This window comes from Monocercomonoides exilis (assembly GCF_001643675.1).
Source record: "Monocercomonoides exilis strain PA203 chromosome Unknown scaffold13-1861174, whole genome shotgun sequence".
NCBI lineage: Eukaryota > Preaxostyla > Oxymonadida > Polymastigidae > Monocercomonoides > Monocercomonoides exilis.
Window position 1 is genome coordinate 1,552,222 of NW_027150558.1, and position 21,143 is coordinate 1,573,364.

At 32.3% G+C, this 21,143-nt stretch overlaps 5 protein-coding genes across 5 annotated transcripts; 3 read left to right on the forward strand and 2 right to left on the reverse strand.

Moving 5' to 3' along the window:
• Window positions 1-4,466: 4,466 nt before the first annotated feature.
• Window positions 4,467-4,958, reverse strand: MONOS_6616 (putative Mterf domain-containing protein 2; the record flags this gene model as incomplete). Its single annotated transcript, XM_067876858.1, has 1 exon — window positions 4,467-4,958. One exon carries the CDS (start codon window positions 4,956-4,958, stop codon window positions 4,467-4,469), a length of 492 nt encoding a protein of 163 aa, XP_067730939.1.
• A 2,626-nt stretch (window positions 4,959-7,584) lies between these two features.
• Window positions 7,585-9,127, reverse strand: MONOS_6617 (putative DDE superfamily endonuclease; the record flags this gene model as incomplete). Its single annotated transcript, XM_067876859.1, has 2 exons — window positions 7,585-8,796; window positions 8,849-9,127. The coding sequence occupies 2 exons, from the start codon at window positions 9,125-9,127 to the stop codon at window positions 7,585-7,587; spliced, it is 1,491 nt and encodes a 496-aa protein (XP_067730940.1).
• A 902-nt stretch (window positions 9,128-10,029) lies between these two features.
• Window positions 10,030-10,662, forward strand: MONOS_6618 (uncharacterized protein; the record flags this gene model as incomplete). Its single annotated transcript, XM_067876860.1, has 1 exon — window positions 10,030-10,662. One exon carries the CDS (start codon window positions 10,030-10,032, stop codon window positions 10,660-10,662), a length of 633 nt encoding a protein of 210 aa, XP_067730941.1.
• A 64-nt stretch (window positions 10,663-10,726) lies between these two features.
• MONOS_6619 (putative DDE superfamily endonuclease) lies at window positions 10,727-11,623 on the forward strand (the record flags this gene model as incomplete). Its single annotated transcript, XM_067876861.1, has 1 exon — window positions 10,727-11,623. The coding sequence occupies one exon, from the start codon at window positions 10,727-10,729 to the stop codon at window positions 11,621-11,623; it is 897 nt and encodes a 298-aa protein (XP_067730942.1).
• Window positions 11,624-12,233: 610 nt separating this feature from the next.
• MONOS_6620 (uncharacterized protein) lies at window positions 12,234-12,557 on the forward strand (the record flags this gene model as incomplete). Its single annotated transcript, XM_067876863.1, has 2 exons — window positions 12,234-12,261; window positions 12,358-12,557. The coding sequence occupies 2 exons, from the start codon at window positions 12,234-12,236 to the stop codon at window positions 12,555-12,557; spliced, it is 228 nt and encodes a 75-aa protein (XP_067730943.1).
• Window positions 12,558-21,143: the final 8,586 nt, after the last annotated feature.

Consider the following 21,143-nt stretch of genomic DNA (forward strand, 5'->3'; position numbering starts at 1 on the left):
ATCAAACAAAAGAAAACGTCTCCGCTGTTGTGAAGTTGTTTCCATCTCTTCATTCGCCTCAGCTTAATCTTCTTTCAAGACGTTTTTCTTTCTGTTCTCTGAAAGAAAGAATATTTTTTCTTTCATATTTTCTGCAGAGATATCCATTTTCAACTTGCAATAACGGTGCATGTAGAGGAGCGAACGAATAACTAACATCACCAGCAGATGTCAATAGAATACTTTGTTTATGGGAACTTTTGGAATTCTTGCATAAAAATGGAGTGATGTTCAAAAGAGGATGTTGATGTTGTTGCTGCTGCTTTAGATGATTTGAATGCATTGAAAGTGATTGTTCCAGTTTTTCCATTCTATCTGTTCTCCCTCAACAACCAGAATAATCTTCTTTGCATTTCTTTCTTCTTCCTTTTAATTTCGTTTCATTTTTTCATCTTCTTTTTTCATTTCTCCTATTCTTTCTATTTCTCTCCATTCATTCAATGTCAGTTCATTAACATTCATCTTTATCTGAATATTCATCTGTTCTTGATGAAATGGAATTATGCGCAAAAGCGAAGACAGCAAAGCATCAGAAGAAGAAGACGAAAGAAGAACATCGCTTCCGATTCGTTCTGTATTTATTATTTTTAATGAAGAATGCATCGGAGAAAATGAAGAAATGGATTGGGATGTTGCAGAAATATAAGACGAATATGAATAAGAATACGAATACGAAGAAAATGAACAAAAAGAAGAAAAAGAAAAAAAAAAGAAAAAGAAAAAGAAAAAGTAAAAAAAGAAAAAGATGAAAAATAAGAAAAAGATGAAGAAGAAGAAGAAGAATGCGAAGAAGACGAAGAAGACGAAGAAGGCGAAGAAGGCAAAGAAGACGAAGAAGACGAAGAAGACGAAGAAGAAGAAGAAGAAGAAGAAGAAGAAGAAGAAGAAGAAGAAGAAGAGAGAAAGAGAAGAAGAAGACGAAGAAGACGAAGAAGACGAAGAAGACGAAGAAGAAGAAGAAGAAGAAGAAGAAGAAGAAGAAGAAGAAGAAGAAGAGAGAAAGAGAAGAAGAAGAAAGAGAAGAAGAAGAAGAAGAAGAAGAAGAAGAAGAAAACGAAGAAGTGAAAGAAGAAGATTCAGATGCGTTTCTGTGAAAGTGACTTGTCTCTCTTTTCGGTTGGGCTGATTTTCTTGTCTTCTCTGTGCAACTTTTTCAATTTTTTGCCATCTTCACCTTGTTTCGTTCATCTGAGTCAATGTGAATGTCAGAAACGATTTCCAAAAAAGAATCTCCAAAAACGATGGATTATCGATCAACGCACAAAATAAATGTTTTTTTTTTTTTTTTTTTTTTTTTTTTTTGATCAGATTCATTCCGTTTTCGCTCATTACGTATCCAAAAGAAGGATAAAGATGAAGCTGAAGAAGATGGTTAAAAACTGTTATTTGAAACAAAATATGAAGAAGATGATGAAAAGACATCTGGAATGAATCACCTCTCTCTGCCGGGGCTTTTCTCTGCTTATTTTGAGTCAAACGAGAAGAGATCTGTTGCACCTCTGGCTGATAATTCTACAAAGATGAATCACTAATATTTTATTGTGCAATCAGAAAAAACGAATTGTGTGCTTCATGAAACAATCATTGGCTATTGAAATGTTTCTGCTGCAACTGGCACACTATCAGATGAAATGATGTCGATGCAGATTAATCTTTGGCTGAAGAATTTCCACAACGTTTTCCAGTCGATCCACTGAACATGTAATTTTTATTCGCTTCTTTCATCCCTTTGATTTCTCAGTCGGTTTGATCTGGGTTCACAAACAAAAAAATGAAAGGCCCTCTCAAAAAAGTTGTCATTCGCCATCCAAATTGAAGTTCTAAGAACTGGTGCATCGCTGTAACTATTGTTGAAATTTGATTTCTTCTTTTTCCTCTTCAAATCCATCTTATCCTTCGCTCTTTCAGCATTCTTAAAACAAAATAATAATCACTTCAAAATAAATATCTAACCTTCTAAATATTTTTATAAACAATTTTCTGCTTTATATTGAATTGGTAACTGTTTTCCTCCAATTAAATTTTTTTATTCCTTCCTTTTTCAAGTGTTTCATCATCTGATTTGCCAACCATCCTTTCCATCAGTTGTTTCTCCATCAAATGCATTGATTTCCCTTCCTTCTGAAAAATGTGAAATTTATGCATTTTGCTCAATTCCACCCTCATCATTGAAAAATATCCTGTTTTTCCGTCTGAAAATATAACTCCAATTCCCTTCCCAATCCCTTCACCCTGTGCACTTTTCGTATGAATTCGCTCCCCCAACTCGATAGCCACCCTGCACAGCGAGATATCCCGCTTTCATTCATTTTCATTCTTTTCCACCTCCTGCCCTGAAAGAAACACAAAAAACATCAAAAGGCTAATATTCATATATAGAAAAATAAATAAAGACCAAACTGCACTTCATTTGTTTTTCGCCAAATAGCCTCATTTCCACAACAATCATCATTCAAAATAAATCAATCTTTTCATTTCAGTCTCAGAATGGTCAAATGCAACAAGAAATGCTTCTCCACAAAACACATTGCACATCTCACTGGAGGGTCTTTTCAGCCCGTACACATTGTGGTGGATGTCCAGAGGGGTTTTTTCTGTTTTTGTCATGATCATCTCCTTTAATAATATTCTCAAACATTCAAATCAATGTTTGATGTTTATCTCACCAACACCTTGCACATGAGGGACACGGGGCAGAGAAGAGATGGAAGAATATTTTTTGTGGCAGGGAGTGGGAGTTGAGTGGTTTTTGGAATGTTAATCTTTCAAGAGGGGTTTTTGAATGAAAGAAATTCTGAGACAAAGGTGTGGGGAAGGAACAGATAGGGATTTTGAGAAAAATATGTAGTGAAAATAGAGAGAGAAAGTTGGAGATGATGAGGGATGTGTTTATTGTTGATGAGAGAAATGTATTTTGAAGAGATGGAAAAGAGGGTAAAAGCGGGAAAGAAGATGAATATTCTGAAGTGTTCAAATGGAAGGAGGGATATTTTTTCATGAGAAGAAAAGATTTTATGGAAGAGACGGGGAAAGATGAAGAAAAGGAAGGGATTGATATTTAATGAGATGAAGGATAGAAAACAAAGAAATGGAGAGATAAGAAAATATTTTTAGATTGTTGCTGATTGGATATGATGTGACTGGATGTGAAAGAGCGCGACGAAGGGATTGAGAGAAGAAGAAGAAGAAGAAAAAGTTATGAATACATTATTTTATTAGGAAATTTATTGATTATTTTTTTCAAACGATAAATTAAGTCAATTTTTTGTTTTTATCTTGTTTGAATCACTTTTATTTTTATTACTCAAGTTTTCATGTGATAAAAAGAAATTGATCGTTCTCAATCTTTGTTATTTGATATCTAAAATTATTTTCATCATTTTTTTTCAAAATTTAAAATCGAATTATTTTTTAATAACAAAAATATAGACAACATTAAAAATTCAATCAAAAAATATTTCTTTGATTCATTTTGTTTTTTTTTATATTATGTTTTAATCCCTTTTCATCCCGCTATTTATATTTTTCACTTCATTTTTTGTATTTATAATTCTTTCATATGGGTCATTATTTTTCATATCGTAACTTTGTTCGAAGAAAGATCTTTTTTTAATAATTGTGGTGTGTGTTATTAAAAACTCAAATATGTGTTAATAAGTGAAATGTGAATGAAGAGCGAAGGAATTATTGAAAAATAAGTGAAATTGAGAAAATCTTGAAAATACCATTATAACATTTATTTATACAAGAATTTTTAACATAACAATAATTTGACATCGCGATGCCCAGCAAGTTCAGTTATTGCTTAAAGAAGATAATAATTTAAGTATGATTTAATGAAATAACTTTATTATTATTTTTTATGAACTATCATATGAATATATTAATATATATATTTTATTAAATTTGATTGGAAATTGAAAGGTTTCTTGTTTTTTTATATATTTTATTTTATGCTTTATTATAGTCATGAACGATGTTCATTTTATTTATAGCGATTTGATAAGTTAAAGAATAACTATAACATTGAAAGTTGAACGTGCACCAAAAATGGAGCTACAGAACATTTTAAAGGAAATGAAATCATTTTAAAGAAGAATGTGAGTAAGGGAGAATAATTGTTGTGGAAATTATCAGTCAGATGTTTGTCTCTTTATTTTCATTTGAATATTTTGTTTGGTAATTTTATTGTTTGCTGATTTGAATTTTTATTTGTTTTGTAAGCATCCTTCAAGAAATGTGATGCAGAAATGGATGAAGAAGAGGTTGAAAACATTCTGAGTACTAGACGGGGAAAGAAAGGGATGCAGATAAAGAGGGAAGGCTGAATGAGAAATGGAGAAGGAGGCAAAGCGGAAGCGATTCCAAGCAAAATGATGACAATGCGCCGATAGATGCTGCAAGGCGTTGCCGCAGCAGGAAGAGGATCAAAGAGGGAAAAGGAGGAATGGATCATGTGAGAGAGCGACGGAAAGGAGGAGCTTTGGAGGGATGGCAGCAAAGGAATGGAGGAGCTGTGAAGCACTCGGACTTAATCCCGAAGAGACAAAACAGGCGATGCCACCACGTTCGTTGATGTCTTTATCATCATCGCCATCGTATTCTTCCTCTTCCTCTTCATCATCATCAACTTCTTCTTCTTCTTCCTCCTCTTCCTCCTCTTCCTCCTCCTCCTTGTCCCCTTCACCTTTTTCATCGTTCTCATCGCCTTCGTTGTCTTCATCCACTGCTTCTTCTGCTGATGCAGCTATGACTTTTTTGGTCGGACAATCCATTTCTTTTTGTGCTCCTTTTTTGTGTAGCGGAGAAGCAGACGAATTTTTGAGCGATGTGCCCGCCAGCAAAAAGAACAATGATTTACGGCTTGTGAGGCCTTTGATGAACAGAAGCAGTTTCAGTGGCTGCAACTCTTCACTCATTCGATACTTGTTTCATTCAACTCGACATATTCAAGCGCCTTCTTCTTCTTCTTCTTCTGCTGTTATTTCTTGTTCTGGAGCAGTGCGATTCTCAGATGCTGTCGAAAGCTGCTATAATAAATGAGATGAAGCATCTGGTGTGATTGGTGTTGTTTGTGTGGTTGCTTGCATTTTAGCGAGGTGGGTAGAGACGAGGGAGGAGGAAAAGGAGGCAGAGTATGATGAGGCAAGGAATGTGCTGCTGTTAGATAAGGATGGAGCATTGAGGATGATTTTTTGAATGTCGGCAGGTTTTGGTGGGGATGGGACTTTAGTGGGGTATTTTGTTGTGGTGGTTGGTGGATGGAGTTTGGAGGGGTGGGAAAGAGCTGGATGAAGCGTGAGCAATGGGAGTGAGCATTGTTGGCTGGCTGTGGATGATAGAAGGAGAATGCTGAGAAAAGCAAGAGACTCAAGAGAGAAAGGAAAAGAAGAATATGGAGAGGGATTTTTCGGAGGGAGAAAAGAAAAAAGAGGCAGTAAATGAAAAATGCAAAAATACAAATGGTTTGCATTTATTTTATCAGATTGATTGATTTTTCCCTTCAAAAAATGATACAATTATGTTGAAAAAAATAACATTTACAATTTCTATTTTAATGATATTTTCATATTTTCATATTTTATTTATCTTCCAATATTAGAATTTCAGCATGGGCGATCAACAGCAAGGAGGGAACAAGGAACTTGGAAGTGCTGGCGTTCGAGCGGATTTGGAAAAATAGCAGAAGATGGCGATTGAAGGGCAATGAGCTGAATCAGCTTGGGAAAGAGATTTATAGTATAATTGTAACTATACAGTATTGGCAGAGAAAAGGAGCTTTAACAAACTTTTTTACAAGATTCTTTTTTTGAGCAACAGAAAGAGGAAGGAAAAGGGTTGTCGAATTATATGGAGTTATGAGAAACATTTTTTGAAGAGATGGGGAAGAGAAAGAGAGGATGGGACAGACGAGAAGCGAAAGAGAAGGAGGAGGAATAGGAGGGGGAAAAGGAAGAGGAAGAAGAATGCGAAGGAGGAGGGAGTGTATTGGTGAGTGAGTAGCATTTCTCTTCAAATTGCATTTCACCAGTTCCATTTTTCTCATCTTCCCTTATACCTCTTGGATTGCACTCTAATTTGATCTTTTTCAACATCTCAGCTAAACAGCAAGATTCTTCATCTATGATCAATTCACTTTTATAAAATCTTCTGCCTTCCAGGCAGACAACGAAGACGAAGGGCTGCTCAGCGAACACGTCATTTGTCGGATGCTATCGATCACAGAATGTTGCAATCAGCGGGAGTGAAGGGAATCCATCGAAACAAGCGAGACAACAAATAGCAGACAATGGGGCGAATTCGTTCACATGGTGCGAGTGGAACGGATCGAGAACAACTGGAACAGGAGCTTCTTTTTCAGATGGAATATCAAGTTGAGGAGCAATTTACATGTATAATCTTGCGTCAGGAACACTTTCAGCAAACCACTGTTCATTCAATGACTGTACTGCATATTGTTGTGGTGGAGGAATTTTGTGTGCTTCTATTAATTCAGTTAAGATAGAGAACAACTCGTTCAATGCTTGTACAACACAAAATAATTACGGAGGAGGGATGCATGCCTATTCAATTTCTTTGTGACACAGGGTTAGTGTGTGCAAATTCCAGAAATGTGAAGCAAGTGACGATGGAGGAGGGTTTTTTTATCAACTTTTCAGCTTTCTGGAGCAGATTGAATAGAAACAAAAATTTTGCACAATGTTTGTGAATAAAATGAAACTTAGCAATTAGACTGATTCTTTTTGACTTTCATATATTTTTCATATTTTTCTAAACTTTTTTTGTATGTTTTATCTTTTTTTCTTCATTTCACATGTTCATTGATTAATGGAAACAGGAAAATTGCAATTGATAAAACAAATCTTAAATTTTTTGTAATATAGAATTGATGAATTTCATTTTTGAAGCTCTTCCATCAAACTTCTCAAATAAGGAAAAGATCTCTTTATAATTCAGACTCATATATGTTCTTCTCGATGACAAATGAAGTGCACATCTCAAAGCCATTAAAATAATAGAAAATTTAAATTATGTTTAATGTTTGGAACGAAGAAATATGAAAAAAAAGATAAAAATAATAATGGCAGTTTATAAATATATTTCCTCCTCCGTGCTCATTTTCTTTCTTAATTTCACAAAAGTCTATCAATAACATACCTTAAAAAGTATATTTAATATCTATTCTTTGATTTTTATCTGCTTCTTGTAGGAAAGAAGTATAATAAACATTAATTCGCTTGAAACTTATCAAATCGCTATAAATAAAATGAACATCGTTCATGACTATAATAAAGCATAAAATAAAATATATAAAAAAACAAGAAACCTTTCAATTTCCAATCAAATTTAATAAAATATATATATTAATATATTCATATGATAGTTCATAAAAAATAATAATAAAGTTATTTCATTGAATCAGACTCAAATTTTAATTATTTTCATAGGGTGGTTTTTTTATCCGGATATTTTTTTATATGGGAATGAAAAAATAAAAAAAATTTTATTTTACTGTAGCATGTTTGTTTCTTAAAAAAAAGTTCACTAGTAATAAATATAATCAATCAACTCTCTCTTGATTATTTTTCTGGAATTTTCTTGTTTTCTTTCATCTCCAGAATTATCATCAAAAAAAACTTTTTTTCGTGGAATTTTCCTTTTCTTTGGTTTTTCATCCTCAAACAATTTTTTTTCCACAGTTTTTTCATTATCATCATTCATTATCTTCTCTTCTTTCATTTTCTTCTGATTTCTCCATTCATCCAAAAAATCTTGGTCGGTTATAATTTTTCCATGAAAATCAAATCTATGGTTCTTTTTCTTCAATGTGACAGAAGGCTCATCAGGTAAAGTGGAAAGAACAGCATGCCATTGGTTTGATAACACTCCACTTTTGACAAACGAAGAAACAATTGTTTCAGGCAATAATGCTGTTTGCAGAGCCTGAGGAAGGGCATCTGCAATTGCTTTTCTTCGAAGAGAGACAGATGAAGAAGAAGGAACGACATATTTTGTGTTAAAGCATTTTTTGAAGACGGCAAATACTCCTCGGTCGAGAGGCTGGGTGAGGTGTGTGCTGTGGGGGATGAAAGTCACCACGTCGATGGAGGCATCAGCGAATTTTTGCCAAATATCGGGCTGAGCTCTCGATGGATGAGAGTCTAATAGAAGAAGGCATCTTTCTTCATCTTTGTTCAAAAGAGTTCGTCTTTCCACGATTCCTGGAAGGAGAACATCTTCTGCATATCTTCTAAATATTGCGTCGGTCATCCAGCCATCGTTGTCCTCCCAAATGCTTATTGTTGAGCTGAGCATCGCTAGCAGTTCGGATGGAATCTTCTTTGAAGGCCATAAAACAATGCTTTTTAAAGAATAACCGTCTGCAGCAGCAGCAACGCACAACGTGGTGTTTGGCATGTTCATAGGTGTTTTGTTGAACCCAGCTGGTGAATCTGAAGGATGTACAACAAGCTTTTTGGTGGTATCTGAGAGGCGTAGAGAAGATTCGTCTGTGTTAAAAATCAAAGAAGAAGAATATTTGTAAGTATTATGAAGATGTTGAAGAAGTTCGTAGAAAGGCTGGAGGGTTTGTTTATTTGAAACAGCTAATCGTTGAATATCAACGTTTCTTGGAAGGGAAACTTTAAGGTGTGGATTTCTTTTAATGAATGAGTAGGGCGATGACTTAGAAATTTCAACTTCTTCCTTTTCTTCTTCGAATAGGTTTTTTTGTCTATCATAAATAACAGATTCCATCTATTATAAGATAAAAATAAAAATAAAATTGATTATGAATGAATAAGCAAACTAATTGTTTCATTTGAGAAACAGAAATGCTCACTCCACTTGAACTTTCGCAACGAATAACATCTTCAACTGTTTTTTTTTCTTCATCAGTTAGTAACTCTGGGTGACCAATTTTGCCGACTTTTCTTTTATTTTCCAAAGCTGTTATTGCTCTGTTAATGGCCGAACGGCTGAACTCGTGAAGATTCGCTGCGTCCACTATCCTCGCCTTTCCATCCAAAATAATTGTCGCAATCCGCTCTAAACGATTTTCTATTTGCCTATAACCAAATGACATCATTTGATTTCTAATGTTTATCAATCCTTGTTCTGTTTTGTTTTTGATAACACTCATTTTTAAAAATTTTTTGGTTATGATCATTTTTTAATTTTTTTAAAAAAATTTTTTTGAAATGAAAAAAATTTAAAAAAATTTTTTTCGATTAAATTCTAACTTAGTAATACCCCTTGCTATTTCCTAATCTCCTCAGGGGAGGCACTAATCAGAGATGGAGGAGCTAACCCCCCCATCTCCCCCCCCATCAGAGATTAGGTATAGTAATTTAATCTGAAATTCTAATTAGTGACTTTTCCTTATATATCAAAAATATGATAAAATATCCAAAAAGTGGGAAGAAATAATTCATAATTAAAAATTTTGTCCGGATAAAAAAAAATGTCCGGATAAAAAAACCACCCTACAATAATTGGATTTGTTTGATGTTGCAATATCAAATAATTTATATGTAAAAAATTGCTTAATAAATTAATGTTATAATGGAATTTTCAAATTATTCTCTAACTCTCTGATTTTCAAAAATTCAATCACGATTCTTTTTTAATGCGGTTTTAACATATGTTTTTTGCTTTTTTTCATTTCATACCACAATTACTTAAAAAAAGATCTTTCTTCGAACAAAGTTACGATATGAAAAATAATGACCCATATACACAAATAAATGTATTTTGACATGAAACCTGTTTCTTATGGGGGGGGGGGGGGGGGGAGAATGGGGGGTTTCTCCTCCATTTGACTTTCATAAGAAACTGGTGGGTTACATGGCGAGTAAATCCCACAAATTCATGTCAAAAAATTTTCAGTGAAGAATTACAACTACTGAGCAATTTACAGTTTAATATCAATATGGAAAATTAATTACTATATTTGAATTTCTAATTAATGGGAATGAAGAAAAATTACATATGAGCCAAATTTACGAAAAGGAAAAGCACACTATTGAAGAGTTGGATCAAAGATTACAGGAATCAGCCTTTCATTACACAACTGATAAAATTAACTCAAAACTTAAAAGATCTTCGCAAGAATTAGAAGAAGTCATTGAAGAAAAAAAAAGGCAAATACCACCTGCAAAAGAACATGAACCTACAAATATTCCAGATGATTGCTTGCAACTTGTTGAATGTGAAGTTACAAAAACAAAAAGGAAGCGAGGACGCCAGAAAAAAGCTGTGGTGCCAAAGATCAATGCAAAAGAGAAAAAAAAGTACAACATGCTACCGAATAACATGAGGAACTTACTGAAAGCAGACAAGCAGGAAGGGAAAACTCTAGCAGAATTGTCGGAAAAATACAATGTTAGCATATCAACAGTTTCAAAAATTGTGCACGAAGAAGAGCCTCCAAAACAGCGAGGAGGAAAGGTCCACGAAAAAATAACAAAAGAGGCATCTAAAAAAATGGCAGAAATAATATTACGAAAACCAACGGTTACAGCAAAAGATTTGGCAAGTTCAGTTGCAGATGTTTGCACATCAGAGCCATCAGCTTCAGCGATTGCAAAGAACTTGAAATCAAAAAAAAATGGAAGAGCATGAATGTCAGGTGTTCTCAGTTAAAAGATTAAGAAAATATGAAAATAAAAGGGCAGATGAAAACACAATGCAACTCAGGAAAGAATACGTGCAAAGATTTCTTCAAAAGCAAGTTGGTGGAAAAATGATAATTTACATCGATGAGACTGGATTTAAATCGCTTGAACTACAAACAGAAGGACGCTCTCCAGTGGGTCAGAGATGCATTCAGTACAGAGATAAAACAAAAGTGGAAACGGTAACAGCAATCACAGCTATTAGCGAATTCTTCGGTATTACCCACGTGACATTTGCAGACGGAACCGTTAACGATCAAAGCTTTCGAGTGTTCTTGCTATCGCTAATGGAAAAGTTACAAATATTCGAAAAAAATTCTTGCGTTTTCGTGATGGATAATGTGGGATTGCACAAAACAAAAGAAGTGACTGATTTAATATCATCAAAGAATTACGAAGTTCTTTACACTGCTCCAAACAGCTGTGAGTTGAATCCTATTGAATATGTATTTGGCATATGGAAATCACGTTTGACAATTCCAACAACCGTTCGAACAAGTGAACAACTGATTACGCATTTAAGCAAATCACTGGAAACAATTTCAAGAAAGGAAGTCTCCAGATGTATAAATTTGGTTAAATGCCACTATCTTCCTTTGGCGCAACAGGGAAAGGATTTGAGTGAAGTATTCCACTTTCAAAGACTGGATTCTGGAGAAATACGAATTGAGTATATTACTGACGAACTAGAAGATAACCAAATTGTACCTTGTTCATCTGCATCTGCTTCTGCTTCTTCTGCTGTATCTCCTTGTAACGTTCATCACAGCTTTGAACAAGTTAATGCACATTTCTCTTCTCATAAAGACCCTGAACTTCCTTCTTCTGTGATTGAGGTTCCTGACTCAAATTCTTCACAGGAAACAATTCATGAAAATGAAAAAAATAACGATATGAATGTTGACTAACAAATTGCTTTTTTTTTGTTTCTGTATTTTTTGCATTTTTGAATGAATGAGTGAAGTTTTTCTTTTTATTGTTTTCTTTTCTTCACTTAAATTTTTTTTGAAAACAATATTAACATTCCTTTCAACCAATCTGTCAATGAATAATCAAAAACAAACTTTAAAATAAATTTGTATTTTTTTTTTTTTTTTTTTGAAAAGAACCTCAAAAAATAACATAATATAACTATTTCAATCGCAATATTATGAACATAGAATTTATTTGAGAAAATTTAGGTACTTTCGATTTCGAATTATTAATTCCGAAATCGAATTATTTTTTTTCGAAATTGAATTATTTTTGGTGTATCATAACAGATTATATTTTCCTTATATGCTGACTGAAGACTTATATGAATATTTTATGAATGTTTGAGTAAATGAGATGTTGTTTATTTTGTAACTCAAAATTTTATTTTTTCTTTTTTTGCCATTTCACAGAATAGAAAACAAACAGTCGTTTGAATCTTTAATTAAATATTTTTCCCCCCATAACTTCAAAATGCAACAAAGCAATTGAATAAAATTGAAAAAACAAAGTGCAAAAAAATCCCAAAGTTAAAATTTCCCAAAGATGGTCATAAAGTTCTTTATCTTTATTGGTTATTTAAGAAAAGTGAATTGAAATTAAAATTTGCAGAATTTGATTGAGTTAGGAAATATAATATAAATTGTTGATAGACTATTTCGCTTAACAGAAGAAGAAGAAGTAAAAGAAGAAGAAGAAGAAGAAGATGATGATGATGAAGGAGGAGGAGGAGGAGGACGAGGAGAAGGAGAAGGAGAAGGAGAAGGAGAAAAAAGAGAAGGAGAAGAAGAAGAGGAAGAGGAAGAAAAAGAAGAGGAAGAAAAAGAAGGTGAAAAAAAAGGTGTAGAAGAACGAATGAACTGGAATTGACATTATTGATGAAAAAGATTCTTTTCGGCTATCTATAAATTTCCTCCTCTCTTCTTCTTCTTCTTCTTCTTCTTCTTCTTTTTCTTCTTCTTCTGTTTCCTTTCTTTTTCTGGCTGAACAAATCCAATTTCTGAAAAGTTTGAAACAGAAAAAGCTCTTTTGATTTAAACGAATGCAAAATAATATGAAGTGTTCAAAGAAAAATTATCATCAAAATATTATCTTTAAAGAGAATCATATATTTCATGAAAGCTTGTGATGATATCTTCATATCTTTCTTCTTCCATCTTTTCAAATATCTTTTTTTTCGTTGCCTTTCTTTTTGCTTCTTCCATTTCATCCTGCTCCTTTTCTTTCAGTCGCTTTGAAATATTCAAAAAGAAGTGAACGCTTTTATATGTCACTCCTTCATTCAACGTCGATTGATTCATTTCCTCCAAAACAGCATCAATAGCTCCTCCTTTGAACAAGTCTTCGACATACACATTTTTGCCTTCTGCTGCATTTCTAAAGAAATAAATGCACTTGTGACAATTTTCTCTGTGATTATTCTTCGCTGCTCCAAATATCTGAACAATGCTGTCGATTAGTCCAGCAAGTTCTTCGTTCCACAATGTGTATGAGTATAAGAACATATCAATTGCATCGAACCATCTCCCGATTATAAGTACTTCTTTCACTTCTTCTTTTCCCATTTCCTCTACTTTTCTCTCTCAATCCACACACTTTGACAGATCTTCGATTTCTCCTGCTGCCTCTCTTACAAAATGCAGTTCTTTCATCATCACTTCTTCCAAGCTTTCGTCAGCTTTCAATCTGCAAATCAAAAAGTCCCAAGCCGATTGATAAGCAAGTCTTGTGAGAATGTGATTCTCTTGATGATATTTGATGATTTCTTTGATTTCATTCAGATAAATTTTTTGTTGGATGGACTTTCAAATAAACAAAGATAAAAATTAAAAACATCAAAAAAAAAAAATAGTTTTCATACTATTAGTCCAAAAGTTGTCAAACCCAACAATGCTATTTCCGCTTCTTTCTCAGTCTCCTTGTTTTCCTCTTTATTCAACGCAACTTTTAGAAGGCAAGGCACACAGATCGATAACAATTCAGGTGGGAAATCATGACAAAGAGAAATATAGCATTCGCAAAGATCAACGACACGATTTTCATTTCTTTTTTCTGATCTTCTTCTTCAATCATCTTCGCAAAACTAACTTTCAACAATAATAACAACAATCAAAAAAATGCATAGCCATTGGACCAAATATTTTTCATTTCCCTCCAATAAACAATATGCTTCAACAACATAATGGAATTTTTCAAACCAATTTACTTTTTTTCTGTCATTTTGTGAATTTTATTGAACTGTTCAGTCATGAAAACATGTTGGAATTCTTCTTCGTTCATATCATCCATGATTTCTTTCATTTCTCAAATTTTCTATCTTTGTGCATTCTCGTAGTTATGTCCCATCTCATGAAGAAATCCTTCAAAAAAAAAAATAAATAGTTAAATGCAATAATCATGAAATAAAAAAATCAGCAGACAAACAAAGATATTTTTTGATGAAATACAATTTGTACGTATTTCGAAGTTGTCATTTCAATAAAACATCATGATGTTTGTTAATCTTATTGAACAAACAAAAAGTTGAAAAGAAATATTTTTTATGCAATTCATACGTATAGCATTCTCAATAATTTCAAATTTCACACTATTACGTAAAGAAATATGCATATTTTATTTGATTATATTGAATATAACTTGAATTTTAACTTGAATCATATTGTAATGAGATCTTTTGATCAATCATTTTTTATTGATTTTAAATATAACATATGAAAATTCACTATAAAATGTTATGTTTCAATTAAGGCTGTCTGACCTGACAAATCATTTTTTGTCTCGTACGTCGCTAAAAAAAAAATAAATAATAATTAAATAAATAAAATAAAATAAAATATAAAATATAAAATTAAAAATAAAAAATAAAAAATAAAAAATAAAAAATAAAAAATAAAAAATAAAAAATAAAAAATAAAAAATTATAATTATCGTTATTATTATAATTATTATCGCCATCATCATAAATAAATGATATTTTTTATTTTTTTTAGTGTTTTTGTTTGTTAGTCAAAGTTTGACAACAGTTTATTTTTTTACAAAATATCCCATTATGAAATATTTTTTTATTTCAAACAATTCCATCATCTCTCCTGTTCTTTAAAAACATTTCAAAGTGTTTATGATCAATTCCTTATTTAATTTCAGTGTTGCAGTTAATTTATTATTTTTCGTGTTTTTTTTCAATGTTTCGGAATAATCGAGAAACTGCATTTTTTCGAAACAAGTGGCAGGATTAAACTATCGGGCTGTCGAAAACTTCACTGTCAATATTACTGTTATCGAATTGTTATCATTCGTTGAATGAAATTTTCTAATTTTTGTTTCACTAACTTTTTGTTCAATTTTCTTTTGCATTGTTACAGCCTTATGAAAGCGGAATAAATGCATTTATTTTGGTTTTTTGTAGCACTTGACGCTTCCATTAACAAGCTGAATCATTTTGATGAATCATTTGTTTGTTTTTTAAATTGTTTCTCATGTTTAATGAATGATAATATTTTTCTTTGATTTCTATCCTTGTGCACAAATAAGTTATTGTTAAGTAATGATTTCAGTGAGTGAAAGAAAATATGAAAATGTTTGATTCTTTTCAATCAAAAACTCTTTCATTTATTCTTTCCGGTTTGAAGGAACATTGAAAGTTTTAGAATGTTTTATTTTTTCCAGTTTGAAAAAATTAACATTAATTGAAATACCCTATATTTGAAAATTTTTTAAGTTGAAGTGCTGGTTTTCATTTTTGATTTGAAAAATTTTGGTGAAAGTCATCATCAATTTTATCGAGAAGTCTCTAAACATGTCAATAAATCAGGAGAAACAACAAAGATTGAACAAAAGCAATATGAAAGAAAATGAACTCATGTGGAGCAAACAAGAGAATAATTAACATCAGTAATACACACCCATCAATCAGCATCGAAAGAAATAACAAATGAAAGAGCAGAGAGGTCTTTTTGACATTATCAAATGATAATTCCCATATTTTTGAAGAACAAAAAGAAAAAAAACATAAAGATAATGAGGAACAAAGTACCAAGAAAAGTTGTCTCAAACAGAAACAGAACCTGTTCAGCAACGAGGATATGTTGCACTTATGAATGAGCTCCAACATCATCACATCGTTGTGAAAAGAACAAAACAATTATTTTTAATCCGGAATTTGAGTCTTCTGTTTTCACATTTACAAAGATTGCTGTCTAAGAATCAAGGAGATGCTGATTCAATTCGAAAACAGGGCTGAAGACTATTCTGAAGATTTTCTTTTTGCAAATGGAAAGAAGCTGCTTATTTTGTTCTTATCGAATGGTTTGTGCTTTCATCACCAAGTACTTTAACTTCTTATTCCTCCTCTTTTACCACACAACAGTCTCTTCATCTGCTTCCTCATCTTCATCCGCTTTTTCTCAACAACAATCACTACCAACTACTCATTAATCCATTTGAATTGAACATGCGCATCAGAAAGAAGAGCAAATGTTGAGATGTCTTTTGAACATCGAAGCAGTGATAGCGTATCTGAGGCAGCCTGGCAAATGTTTCATACAAGGAAAGAGAGAAGCTTAAGCAGAAACTTTCACAAAAATAGTGGTAATGATGTGGTCGACAAGGTTAAGATATCATAAAAAATCACTGAAAAGAAAAGAAGCAACAATCATCCAAAGAATGTGAAAGACATTTCTGGCAAGACAATGGATCCAGAAAAAGCTGGAGGTGATGCAAGCAAGCTGGAGGAGAAGTGTATTGAGCAACTGCAGTAGCTTTGAATAGAATTGGATGAAATCATCTTGAAGATAAACGAGCATTCATTAGTCTCTAGCTTCAATAATTGGATTATTGGTTAGGAAATAAAATTGAAGTTAACTCAAACATTTTTGAACTGAAGTTTAAAAAAGAAAACATAAACATTTCACACTGACTGTTGTCTGATTCAAATATTCAATAACATAATCGATTCAGTTTCTTTCAATCTCTCTTGTTCTCTTTCTTTCAAGCCTTTTTTTTTTATTCATCTTCCTTTTTTTCTCGTTTCCAAAGCTCTCTCAATATCTCTATCATCTTTTTCTTGTTCCTCATCAACATCAAGTATTCATCTTCGTCTTTTAAAACTTCTCACATTATCTCAGTCCTTCTGTAATTGCTTCAACAGATATCCTTTAAGACTTATCTGCTTCTTCTTAATCCCCTCTGTTTTATGCGATTCAAATCTCTTGTTGAATTCAGTGAATCCACGAAGCTCTGCGCAAATCACATTCTGAGGTTTAGAGCAAACCAGATACTTTTGTTTCATCTGCCCCTTCTTTCATTAACAAATGCCTTCCCATTCCAAGAGTTTCCAGAACTTGAGATGCAATGGCTTCTTTTTGCTTTCTCTGTTTCTCTTTGATTCTTTCCATAAACTCCCTGCGCTCTATGCGATAACTTCCTTTCACTCCATTTCATCCTTCTTCATCATTCTCTTCTCATCTTCCTTCACCTTCAATTCAATCTCTGCGGGCGATAGAACCACATTCTCCATCTGAAGTTCAGCATCATGAAGTGCTTTCTCAACAATCTCGCTCAAAAGCAAGCTTCAACGCCTTCGCATTTGCACGTAGTTTTATGTTATTCAAAATCAAACATTTTCATTGTCCGACTTTGACACTTGCATTCATTATCAAGTGAAAATAAACAATCAGCCTTCCTTCCAAATTAAACAAGTCCAATTTGAAAATTTGGAATATAATTGACCATGTTGTGTTTTCATCAAATACTCACAAATATCAGAAAATTTTTCACCTGATTATTCTATTCTGTTTTACATAAAGATGAGAGTATTTTCAATATTTTGGTATTCTCTTTTTCAAACGATGAAATGAAATATGAAATAACTCTATCATTTGGAGAGAGTGAAAAATAGAAAACAATGATTCTTTGATGTTAAAAAAGAATGAACAATAATAGTTATTCTTCAAAAAAGCAATGATAAAAGCGATTCAAAAGAATGCGAATGTCGACGATCACCTATCATGCGCTTAAGACTGGAAAAAATAAATACACATGCAGATTCATTGCAATGTGCAGTGATAATGTTATGACAAATGTTATCGAAAACAGTCTCCACTTCCTCGCGAAGAAATGTGACCTTTTAAAATTGTCAAACTCTCCAGGAAACAAATCGGCATTGTTGTCATTGAATGAGTTTTGAATTATGATAAGATATTTTATTTGTGTGATTCTTTATGGGATCATTAAAATCGTCTCTTCAAATTAAATGTTTTAATAATGAGCTCAATTTTATTTCTTTTATTTGAAATACTTGAATAATATAAATGAAACTTCATTTAACGTATTTTTATTGAGCCAACTATATTTTGAATAAACCAAAACAACCTCATTATAAAATTTGTTTTCAAATAAGTTTCATCCATATTTCTCCATAACACAATCGAAACCAAAACCTTATAAATATCAATTTGAATAGAATCGACTTATATTTCAACTTATACAAAAGTGGTTTGTGAATAAATTTATGTTTCATCATTTCCAAATTACGAATGTTTTTCAAAAAGAAATAAGCACAATCAATGAAAAGAAAATCTGCAGCCACAAGACGGATGGAAAACATTGCACATGTGAACACATTCAAACGAACAGGAAGCGAAATTCATTCGAATTCTTAAAGAATCTCTAAACTGTGTCTTTATTTTTTTTCCAGTTTAAAAAAGTATGCAGAGTTTTTGTTTTTGAAAAAACATTGAATGGACACTATTTGTGTTTTATTTTTTTAAAGATCAATTTGTTAATTCATGGATAACATCTTTCAATATAAAAAAACATTTCATTTATTTTCAACGGATCAATTTCTCTGGGAAAGACGCTTTCAAAAACGAAATCGTTGAAATTTGACTTTTTCTAAATATTTGATAGAAGAGGTTTATTGCAGTTTGGAAATTCTATTTATTAAGATGAAAATCTTATTCTTTGCATTTATGTATTGTTTGTTCTGAAAAATTGAAGAAATATGATATCTTTCAATTTGATTATTATTTCTTGAATCATTCCTTTCTTTATTTAATGTTTATTTTTTCTCATCTTCATTTTTTCTAAACAGAATAAATGATCTTCAATGCTGATTAATAAATTCATTTATTCACAAGATAATAAAAGAGTTATTGGTTTTTTTCAATAAAAAACACCAAGTGCCTTTGTTATGAGCTTTCTGTCACAAAAAAGTGATGGAACATTTGAATTTTGAGGTGTGCCTTCACCAATTTTTGTTCAGTTTTATATTAATTTTTTCAAAAATCAGTTTCGTATTATGTGTGCTCTGTATTACATGGAGATGATAAAGAGAGAAGCAAATGCAAAACAGAAAAGTTTATATGAAAATGCGAATGGAAAAGTTGTTGTGGCTATGCGAAGAGGAAAATGAATAATCGGCTGGGATATGTGAAGATGATAAAAGCTATTAGAAAAGGATAAGTTCTTTTGCGCCATTGCAAGACATTGCTGTCTGAATCATGAGCGAGCATGACGTAGCTGAGCTCAACTTTAACATGCCTTGTTTGAGATATGGGAGTTAAAAGAAGACAATCAGTGCTGGGGAAAAGAATATTTCAATTATTTGGAGATGGAGGACAATGAGTAAATTCGATTTATATTTTCTGATTTCGCCTTCGGTTATTCTGCATAGTTAGACAAGAGCGCAGCTGAGTGTTTGGAAAGTTGGGATCGGTCACAACACAATATGAAATTCAAAGATAAGTGTATTTGTTACATTGCGGAGAAGCTGGTCACTTTCATTTTAAATTTTGGCTCTTATCATTTTAATTATTTGCGAAAGTCAATGGAGGAATACTAGGAGGTGAAAGTTCCGTTTATTTTACGAATTTGTTCAAGGTTTTTAGAGTCTTGAACAAAAGGGTTTGCGAGAATGAAATTTTTTAAATTGTTCATGTATCTCGATGAATGTTTATGCTAAACTCTTCTTGAACAATTACAACAAGTGCACTTCATCATCAGATGTTGTTGTGTTGTATTCATTTTTAACATCTTCACCATCGAAAAAAGTTGAACATTGCATTTTTCCCAAAAAGAAAAGACAATATTTAATAGAAATTCAACCAAAGGCAATTCATCTCGTCTTTCTTCAATTACAAGAAAACTGATGCTTTGTGTTTACCTTTTTTCTATGAGAAACTTTGTCGATGGACATATTTAATTAAGTAGTTTATGGAACAGTCATTTCCCCAAAGTTCTTTTTCATCCTCAACAAATGTTGGATAACATTTTTTGCATCCCTAAGCAATAGCGCCTCTTATCCAAGTCTGAATAAAATAATTCTGGATTATTTAATTAAATGAACGAAGTTGCATTGAACATCACTCAAACAAGATTCCAGCAAGGCATGTGCAATTGCAATAGCTTATGTTGATGAACATTCAAAGTTATTATTAAATTGCATTGAAAAAGTTCCATCTCTGAAAAGTGCAAGTCTTCGCTCAATAATATTCTGAAATTGTTGTGAAACAAAAAGAGTGTTGCTGTCAATTGACTTTGAATTGAAAGTTTTTCTTTCTTGTTGAATTAAAAGCTTTGATTCAGTCACATCCAGAGGAACAAGAGAGCGCTGCGGTTCGAATCCGACAGCAGATCCACTGATCAAAGTTCCACTTCGTTCAAAATACAAAAAATCCTTCATTCTTAGAACATTCAACGCTGACCAATATTTATTTTCTGAAGGTTGATATTCCTCAAAAAATCTTTGATGAAATTCACAATTTGCGCAAGCTGATGAATACGAGTTCGAATGAAAACAATTTGAAGTTTTTTCATTTTTAGAAAAAGAAAATGATTGACTTGTTTTTATTGTATTGTTAAAGAATAACAGAAGATCTTGCAATGTTGTTATTGTTTCTGAAGATATGTTGTTGTTTATTGCATTAACATACACGCTAAACTCACTGTCGCCCAAATTCTTTCCATGATGCTCAACAAAGAAGTTGAGCTCACAACGTTTATTTTTGAATAACTTTGTTTTGTTTGACAAGATGAAATGCAACACGAACCGATTTCTATTGTGCGATCCAGTATCGCAGAAGAATTTGAATGATGTTGCCTCGCTGAAATAAGATCTTGTCAATACAGATTCAATGCATTCAATGACATAACGATAATCGTTGCTCAGACAATTAGAAAGAAAGTTAAACGTTTTTTTATACAGGCCAGATCTGTTCATTTGAAGAGTGATAACTGAAAAATGAGAAATCTGTTAATAATCATAAAATTCTTGCTGCAGTTGATTTCTTCGAATCGGAAGCTTCCACTTTTCTTTGAAATCAAACAGGCATATAACCTCATTGTCCGTTAGATTTTATACTGTATTTCGAAAATGTACTCTCTGCCATTTAGCCATTTTTTTGTGATGTTTTAGTAAATACAAAGTTTTTGACTGATTTATGTTCAAACATTTTCCTT